A 9,402-nucleotide genomic window follows, 5' to 3' on the forward strand; every position below is an offset into this window, starting at 1 on the left:
GCGAGATTGACCTGATGTTTAATAATCCGCATCTTATATATTTATTAAGAGCTAATTTATTTTCACTGCTATCAGGGGCTATATGTATTAAATTCTTTGGTCTCGTTCCTATAGTACTCGGTTTTCCCCTGTTCACTATACGAGGCACGGACACAGTCTCTATCTTCTGTCCTGAATTTTGGATTTGTGACAGCTCGGAAAGAGGCGAGTGGTCACTACTAACAGTGTTATGTTTTACACTACAACACTGCGCCCGGGCCCCCACTCTCAAGTGTCACTTTGGGAGACTTAGTTTGGCGGCCAAATTTCGAGTTAAGAGAGCAGCACCGTCCCAAGTCGGATGAATGCCGTCTCGGCGCATGAGCCCGGGCTTGCCCCAAAACGCGTGCCAGTTATCAACAAAGACTATATCGTTTTCTGGGCACCATCTAGACAACCAGCGGTTAAATGATGAGAATCTAGAGTACATCTCATCATTGACCAAATTAGGCAGAGGACCAGAGAAAACTACGGTGTCCGCCATCGACTTAGCAAGTTCACACACCGAGGCTACGTTTAATTTAAGCACCTCAGACTGTCTCCGCCGGGCGTCGTTACCGCCTGCGTGAATCACGATACGGCGGAACCTCTTCCTACTCTGCTTTAAGAGTCTGAGGTTTCCTTCGATGTCACCGACTCTGGCCCCTGGGTAACACCTGACAGACACCGCCGGGTGCTTCACGTCTCTAACTATGGAGCTTCCAATTACGAGAGTGTCTGGTTCAGCCGGTGTGTCGCTGAGGGGGGCAAACCTATTGCTGACGTGAAGCTGCTGGTGCACTAAGGTTGTGCGTTTACCACTGCGCTTCCCCCGTACAGTCACAAATCCCTCCTTAATTTCCCCCGGCTGCACGGGGCTCGCTGGGGGGCTAACTGCGCTAGCAATCCTACTACTGCAAGCACGACCTGCCACTACCTGGCTATAGCTAGGACTAGCTTTCGTCTCTAGAGTGCAGAGCCGTGCTTCTAGCTCAGAAACCCTGGTCTCCAACCCTGAGACTAAGCTACACTTCCTACAGCTACTACTGTCCTCGACGAAGGAGCCAGGGTGCTCGCTATACATACAGCACACTGAGCAGAAAAGACGGGAGGACGAAGGCAGAGGGCTAGCCATAGCTCGGATAAGCTAGGCTAGCAAGATAGAGCTAAAGAGGAGAGGAGAGTAGTTTTAATCCACGATCTGTCCGATCGTGGGATAAAACAAAATAAGGAGCACTAGGAGAGCCGAACTAGCCTAGGATCGATTCTCCGATGTGTCCGTTGGATAAAACAAATTGAGGAGCACTAGGAGATTAGCGACTAGTAGCAGCGCTAACAAACAAACGATACACTCACCGGATGTGACGTCACAGGAAACAACAAAGAAGTCAACCAAACTTCACCCAATAGTGTATTTTATCACAATCTAGTAGTTACATTTGGAAATTTAGTTTTAGGACATTTGGTTTGAGCGCAATCTTCAAACTTAATTAAAAAAAAGTCATTTAAGCCTTTTCACAGTGAGATCTATGCGATATGGCCGAGAAATGTAATTTTGATGTTCACTCCCAAACCGCTGCGCAGAAGTCAACCAAACTTCACCCAATAGTGTATTGTATCACAATCTAGTAGTTACATGTGGAAATTTGGTTCTAGGACATTTGATTTGAGCGCAATTCTCAAACTTAATTAAAAAAAGTCATTTAATTCTTTTCACAGTGAGATCTATGCGATATGGCCGAGAAATGTAATTTTGATGTTAACTCCCAAACCGCTGCGCAGAAGTCAACCAAACTTCACCCAATAGTGTATTTTATCACAATCTAGTAGTTACATTTGAAAATTTAGTTTTAGGACATTTGGTTTGAGCGCAATCTTCAAACTTAATTAAAAAAAGTCATTTAAGCCTTTTCACAGTGAGATCTATGCGATATGGCCGAGAAATGTAATTTTGATGTTCACTCCCAAACCGCTGCGCAGAAGTCAACCAAACTTCACCCATTAGTGTATTGTATCACAATCTAGTAGTTACATGTGGAAATTTGGTTCTAGGACATTTGATTTGAGCGCAATCCTCAAACTTAGGTCAAAAAAGCCATTTAAGCCTTTTCACAGTGAGATCTATGCGATATGGCCGAGAAATGTAATTTTGATGTTCACTCCCAAACCGCTGCGCAGAAGTAAACCAAACTTCACCCAATAGTGTATTTTATCACAATCTAGTAGTTACATTTGGAAATTTAGTTCTAGGACATTTGATTTGAGCGCGATCCTCAAACTTAGGTCAAAAAAGCCATTTAAGCCTTTTCACAGTGAGATCTATGCGATATGGCCGAGAAATGTAAATTTCATGTTAACTCCCAAACCGCTGCGCAGAAGTCAACCAAACTTCACCCAATAGTGTAATGTATCACATTCTAGTAGTTACATTTAAAAATTTCGTTCTAGGACATTTGGTTTGAGCGCAATCATTAAACTTAATTAAAAAAGTCATTTAAGCCTTTTCACAGTGAGATCTATGCGATATGGCCGAGAAATGTAATTTTGATGTTAACTCCCAAACCGCTGCGCAGAAGTAAACCAAACTTCACCCAATAGTGTATTGTATCACAATCTAGTAGTTACATGTGGAAATTTGGTTCTAGGACATTTGATTTGAGCGCAATTCTCAAACTTAATTAAAAAAAGTCATTTAATTCTTTTCACAGTGAGATCTATGCGATATGGCCGAGAAATGTAATTTTGATGTTAACTCCCAAACCGCTGCGCAGAAGTCAACCAAACTTCACCCAATAGTGTATTTTATCACAATCTAGTAGTTACATTTGAAAATTTAGTTTTAGGACATTTGGTTTGAGCGCAATCTTCAAACTTAATTAAAAAAAGTCATTTAAGCCTTTTCACAGTGAGATCTATGCGATATGGCCGAGAAATGTAATTTTGATGTTCACTCCCAAACCGCTGCGCAGAAGTCAACCAAACTTCACCCATTAGTGTATAGTATCACAATCTAGTAGTTACATGTGGAAATTTGGTTCTAGGACATTTGATTTTAGCGCAATCCTCAAACTTAGGTCAAAAAAGCCATTTAAGCCTTTTCACAGTGAGATCTATGCGATATGGCCGAGAAATGTAATTTTGATGATCACTCCCAAACCGCTGCGCAGAAGTAAACCAAACTTCACCCAATAGTGTATTTTATCACAATCTAGTAGTTACATTTGGAAATTTAGTTCTAGGACATTTGATTTGAGCGCAATCCTCAAACTTAGGTCAAAAAAGCCATTTAAGCCTTTTCACAGTGAGATCTATGCGATATGGCCGAGAAATGTAATTTTGATGTTAACTCCCAAACCGCTGAGCAGAAGTAAACCAAACTTCACCCAATAGTGTATTTTATCATAATCTTGTAGTTACATTTGGAAATTTAGTTCTAGGACATTTGGTTTGAGCGCAATCTTCAAACTTAATTAAAAAAAGTCATTTAAGCCTTTTCACAGTGAGATCTATGCGATATGGCCGAGAAATGTAATTTTGATGTTCACTCCCAAACCGCTGCGCAGAAGTCAACCAAACTTCACCCAATAGTGTATTTTATCACAATCTAGTAGTTACATTTGGAAATTTAGTTTTAGGACATTTGGTTTGAGCGCAATCTTCAAACTTAATTAAAAAAAAGTCATTTAAGCCTTTTCACAGTGAGATCTATGCGATATGGCCGAGAAATGTAATTTTGATGTTAACTCCCAAACCGCTGCGCAGAAGTAAACCAAACTTCACCCAATAGTGTATTGTATCACAATCTAGTAGTTACATGTGGAAATTTGGTTCTAGGACATTTGATTTGAGCGCAATTCTCAAACTTAATTAAAAAAAGTCATTTAATTCTTTTCACAGTGAGATCTATGCGATATGGCCGAGAAATGTAATTTTGATGTTAACTCCCAAACCGCTGCGCAGAAGTCAACCAAACTTCACCCAATAGTGTATTTTATCACAATCTAGTAGTTACATTTGAAAATTTAGTTTTAGGACATTTGGTTTGAGCGCAATCTTCAAACTTAATTAAAAAAAGTCATTTAAGCCTTTTCACAGTGAGATCTATGCGATATGGCCGAGAAATGTAATTTTGATGTTCACTCCCAAACCGCTGCGCAGAAGTCAACCAAACTTCACCCATTAGTGTATTGTATCACAATCTAGTAGTTACATGTGGAAATTTGGTTCTAGGACATTTGATTTTAGCGCAATCCTCAAACTTAGGTCAAAAAAGCCATTTAAGCCTTTTCACAGTGAGATCTATGCGATATGGCCGAGAAATGTAATTTTGATGTTCACTCCCAAACCGCTGCGCAGAAGTAAACCAAACTTCACCCAATAGTGTATTTTATCACAATCTAGTAGTTACATTTGGAAATTTAGTTCTAGGACATTTGATTTGAGCGCAATCCTCAAACTTAGGTCAAAAAAGCCATTTAAGCCTTTTCACAGTGAGATCTATGCGATATGGCCGAGAAATGTAAATTTCATGTTAACTCCCAAACCGCTGCACAGAAGTCAACCAAACTTCACCCAATAGTGTAATGTATCACATTCTAGTAGTTACATTTAAAAATTTCGTTCTAGGACATTTGGTTTGAGCGCAATCATTAAACTTAATTAAAAAAGTCATTTAAGCCTTTTCACAGTGAGATCTATGCGATATGGCCGAGAAATGTAATTTTGATGTTAACTCCCAAACCGCTGCGCAGAAGTAAACCAAACTTCACCCAATAGTGTATAGTATCACAATCTAGTAGTTACATGTGGAAATTTGGTTCTAGGACATTTGATTTGAGCGCAATTCTCAAACTTAATTAAAAAAAGTCATTTAATTCTTTTCACAGTGAGATCTATGCGATATGGCCGAGAAATGTAATTTTGATGTTAACTCCCAAACCGCTGCGCAGAAGTCAACCAAACTTCACCCAATAGTGTATTTTATCACAATCTAGTAGTTACATTTGAAAATTTAGTTTTAGGACATTTGGTTTGAGCGCAATCTTCAAACTTAATTAAAAAAAGTCATTTAAGCCTTTTCACAGTGAGATCTATGCGATATGGCCGAGAAATGTAATTTTGATGTTCACTCCCAAACCGCTGCGCAGAAGTCAACCAAACTTCACCCATTAGTGTATTGTATCACAATCTAGTAGTTACATGTGGAAATTTGGTTCTAGGACATTTGATTTTAGCGCAATCCTCAAACTTAGGTCAAAAAAGCCATTTAAGCCTTTTCACAGTGAGATCTATGCGATATGGCCGAGAAATGTAATTTTGATGATCACTCCCAAACCGCTGCGCAGAAGTAAACCAAACTTCACCCAATAGTGTATTTTATCACAATCTAGTAGTTACATTTGGAAATTTAGTTCTAGGACATTTGATTTGAGCGCAATCCTCAAACTTAGGTCAAAAAAGCCATTTAAGCCTTTTCACAGTGAGATCTATGCGATATGGCCGAGAAATGTAATTTTGATGTTAACTCCCAAACCGCTGAGCAGAAGTAAACCAAACTTCACCCAATAGTGTATTTTATCATAATCTTGTAGTTACATTTGGAAATTTAGTTCTAGGACATTTGGTTTGAGCGCAATCTTCAAACTTAATTAAAAAAAGTCATTTAAGCCTTTTCACAGTGAGATCTATGCGATATGGCCGAGAAATGTAATTTTGATGTTCACTCCCAAACCGCTGCGCAGAAGTCAACCAAACTTCACCCAATAGTGTATTTTATCACAATCTAGTAGTTACATTTGGAAATTTAGTTTTAGGACATTTGGTTTGAGCGCAATCTTCAAACTTAATTAAAAAAAAGTCATTTAAGCCTTTTCACAGTGAGATCTATGCGATATGGCCGAGAAATGTAATTTTGATGTTCACTCCCAAACCGCTGCGCAGAAGTCAACCAAACTTCACCCAATAGTGTATTGTATCACAATCTAGTAGTTACATGTGGAAATTTGGTTCTAGGACATTTGATTTGAGCGCAATTCTCAAACTTAATTAAAAAAAGTCATTTAATTCTTTTCACAGTGTGATCTATGCGATATGGCCGAGAAATGTAATTTTGATGTTAACTCCCAAACCGCTGCGCAGAAGTCAACCAAACTTCACCCAATAGTGTATTTTATCACAATCTAGTAGTTACATTTGAAAATTTAGTTTTAGGACATTTGGTTTGAGCGCAATCTTCAAACTTAATTAAAAAAAGTCATTTAAGCCTTTTCACAGTGAGATCTATGCGATATGGCCGAGAAATGTAATTTTGATGTTCACTCCCAAACCGCTGCGCAGAAGTCAACCAAACTTCACCCATTAGTGTATTGTATCACAATCTAGTAGTTACATGTGGAAATTTGGTTCTAGGACATTTGATTTGAGCGCAATCCTCAAACTTAGGTCAAAAAAGCCATTTAAGCCTTTTCACAGTGAGATCTATGCGATATGGCCGAGAAATGTAATTTTGATGTTCACTCCCAAACCGCTGCGCAGAAGTAAACCAAACTTCACCCAATAGTGTATTTTATCACAATCTAGTAGTTACATTTGGAAATTTAGTTCTAGGACATTTGATTTGAGCGCAATCCTCAAACTTAGGTCAAAAAAGCCATTTAAGCCTTTTCACAGTGAGATCTATGCGATATGGCCGAGAAATGTAAATTTCATGTTAACTCCCAAACCGCTGCGCAGAAGTCAACCAAACTTCACCCAATAGTGTAATGTATCACATTCTAGTAGTTACATTTAAAAATTTCGTTCTAGGACATTTGGTTTGAGCGCAATCATTAAACTTAATTAAAAAAGTCATTTAAGCCTTTTCACAGTGAGATCAATGCGATATGGCCGAGAAATGTAATTTTGATGTTAACTCCCAAACCGCTGCGCAGAAGTAAACCAAACTTCACCCAATAGTGTATTGTATCACAATCTAGTAGTTACATGTGGAAATTTGGTTCTAGGACATTTGATTTGAGCGCAATTCTCAAACTTAATTAAAAAAAGCCATTTAAGCCTTTTCACAGTGAGATCTATGCGATATGGCCGAGAAATGTAATTTTGATGATCACTCCCAAACCGCTGCGCAGAAGTAAACCAAACTTCACCCAATAGTGTATTTTATCACAATCTAGTAGTTACATTTGGAAATTTAGTTCTAGGACATTTGATTTGAGCGCAATCCTCAAACTTAGGTCAAAAAAGCCATTTAAGCCTTTTCACAGTGAGATCTATGCGATATGGCCGAGAAATGTAATTTTGATGTTAACTTCCAAACCGCTGAGCAGAAGTAAACCAAACTTCACCCAATAGTGTATTTTATCATAATCTTGTAGTTACATTTGGAAATTTAGTTCTAGGACATTTGGTTTGAGCGCAATCTTCAAACTTAATTAAAAAAAGTCATTTAAGCCTTTTCACAGTGAGATCTATGCGATATGGCCGAGAAATGTAATTTTGATGTTCACTCCCAAACCGCTGCGCAGAAGTCAACCAAACTTCACCCAATAGTGTATTTTATCACAATCTAGTAGTTACATTTGGAAATTTAGTTTTAGGACATTTGGTTTGAGCGCAATCTTCAAACTTAATTAAAAAAAAGTCATTTAAGCCTTTTCACAGTGAGATCTATGCGATATGGCCGAGAAATGTAATTTTGATGTTCACTCCCAAACCGCTGCGCAGAAGTCAACCAAACTTCACCCAATAGTGTATTGTATCACAATCTAGTAGTTACATGTGGAAATTTGGTTCTAGGACATTTGATTTGAGCGCAATTCTCAAACTTAATTAAAAAAAGTCATTTAATTCTTTTCACAGTGAGATCTATGCGATATGGCCGAGAAATGTAATTTTGATGTTAACTCCCAAACCGCTGCGCAGAAGTCAACCAAACTTCACCCAATAGTGTATTTTATCACAATCTAGTAGTTACATTTGAAAATTTAGTTTTAGGACATTTGGTTTGAGCGCAATCTTCAAACTTAATTAAAAAAAGTCATTTAAGCCTTTTCACAGTGAGATCTATGCGATATGGCCGAGAAATGTAATTTTGATGTTCACTCCCAAACCGCTGCGCAGAAGTCAACCAAACTTCACCCATTAGTGTATTGTATCACAATCTAGTAGTTACATGTGGAAATTTGGTTCTAGGACATTTGATTTGAGCGCAATCCTCAAACTTAGGTCAAAAAAGCCATTTAAGCCTTTTCACAGTGAGATCTATGCGATATGGCCGAGAAATGTAATTTTGATGTTCACTCCCAAACCGCTGCGCAGAAGTAAACCAAACTTCACCCAATAGTGTATTTTATCACAATCTAGTAGTTACATTTGGAAATTTAGTTCTAGGACATTTGATTTGAGCGCGATCCTCAAACTTAGGTCAAAAAAGCCATTTAAGCCTTTTCACAGTGAGATCTATGCGATATGGCCGAGAAATGTAAATTTCATGTTAACTCCCAAACCGCTGCGCAGAAGTCAACCAAACTTCACCCAATAGTGTAATGTATCACATTCTAGTAGTTACATTTAAAAATTTCGTTCTAGGACATTTGGTTTGAGCGCAATCTTCAAACTTAATTAAAAAAAAGTCATTTAAGCCTTTTCACAGTGAGATCTATGCGATATGGCCGAGAAATGTAATTTTGATGTTCACTCCCAAACCGCTGCGCAGAAGTCAACCAAACTTCACCCAATAGTGTATTGTATCACAATCTAGTAGTTACATGTGGAAATTTGGTTCTAGGACATTTGATTTGAGCGCAATTCTCAAACTTAATTAAAAAAAGTCATTTAATTCTTTTCACAGTGAGATCTATGCGATATGGCCGAGAAATGTAATTTTGATGTTAACTCCCAAACCGCTGCGCAGAAGTCAACCAAACTTCACCCAATATTGTATTTTATCACAATCTAGTAGTTACATTTGAAAATTTAGTTTTAGGACATTTGGTTTGAGCGCAATCTTCAAACTTAATTAAAAAAAGTCATTTAAGCCTTTTCACAGTGAGATCTATGCGATATGGCCGAGAAATGTAATTTTGATGTTCACTCCCAAACCGCTGCGCAGAAGTCAACCAAACTTCACCCATTAGTGTATTGTATCACAATCTAGTAGTTACATGTGGAAATTTGGTTCTAGGACATTTGATTTGAGCGCAATCCTCAAACTTAGGTCAAAAAAGCCATTTAAGCCTTTTCACAGTGAGATCTATGCGATATGGCCGAGAAATGTAATTTTGATGTTCACTCCCAAACCGCTGCGCAGAAGTAAACCAAACTTCACCCAATAGTGTATTGTATCACAATCTAGTAGTTACATGTGGAAATTTGGTTCTAGGACAT

The 9,402-nt window shown here is 38.1% G+C and overlaps 1 protein-coding gene across 1 annotated transcript; it reads right to left on the minus strand.

Annotated features, from left to right (window-relative positions):
• Positions 1 to 274: 274 nt before the first annotated feature.
• LOC130910004 (uncharacterized) lies at positions 275 to 1,391 on the minus strand. The gene has a single exon (XM_057827008.1). The coding sequence runs from the start codon at positions 1,151 to 1,153 to the stop codon at positions 275 to 277; it is 879 nt and encodes a 292-aa protein (XP_057682991.1). The 5' UTR covers positions 1,154 to 1,391.
• Positions 1,392 to 9,402: the final 8,011 nt, after the last annotated feature.

This window comes from Corythoichthys intestinalis, chromosome 21, assembly GCF_030265065.1.
Source record: "Corythoichthys intestinalis isolate RoL2023-P3 chromosome 21, ASM3026506v1, whole genome shotgun sequence".
Classification (NCBI taxonomy): domain Eukaryota; kingdom Metazoa; phylum Chordata; class Actinopteri; order Syngnathiformes; family Syngnathidae; genus Corythoichthys; species Corythoichthys intestinalis.

Coding starts and splice junctions, on each gene's coding strand:
- LOC130910004 (XM_057827008.1), bottom strand. CDS start 1,153: ATGGCTAGCCCTCTGCCTTCGTCCTCCCGTCTTTTCTGCTCAGTGTGC.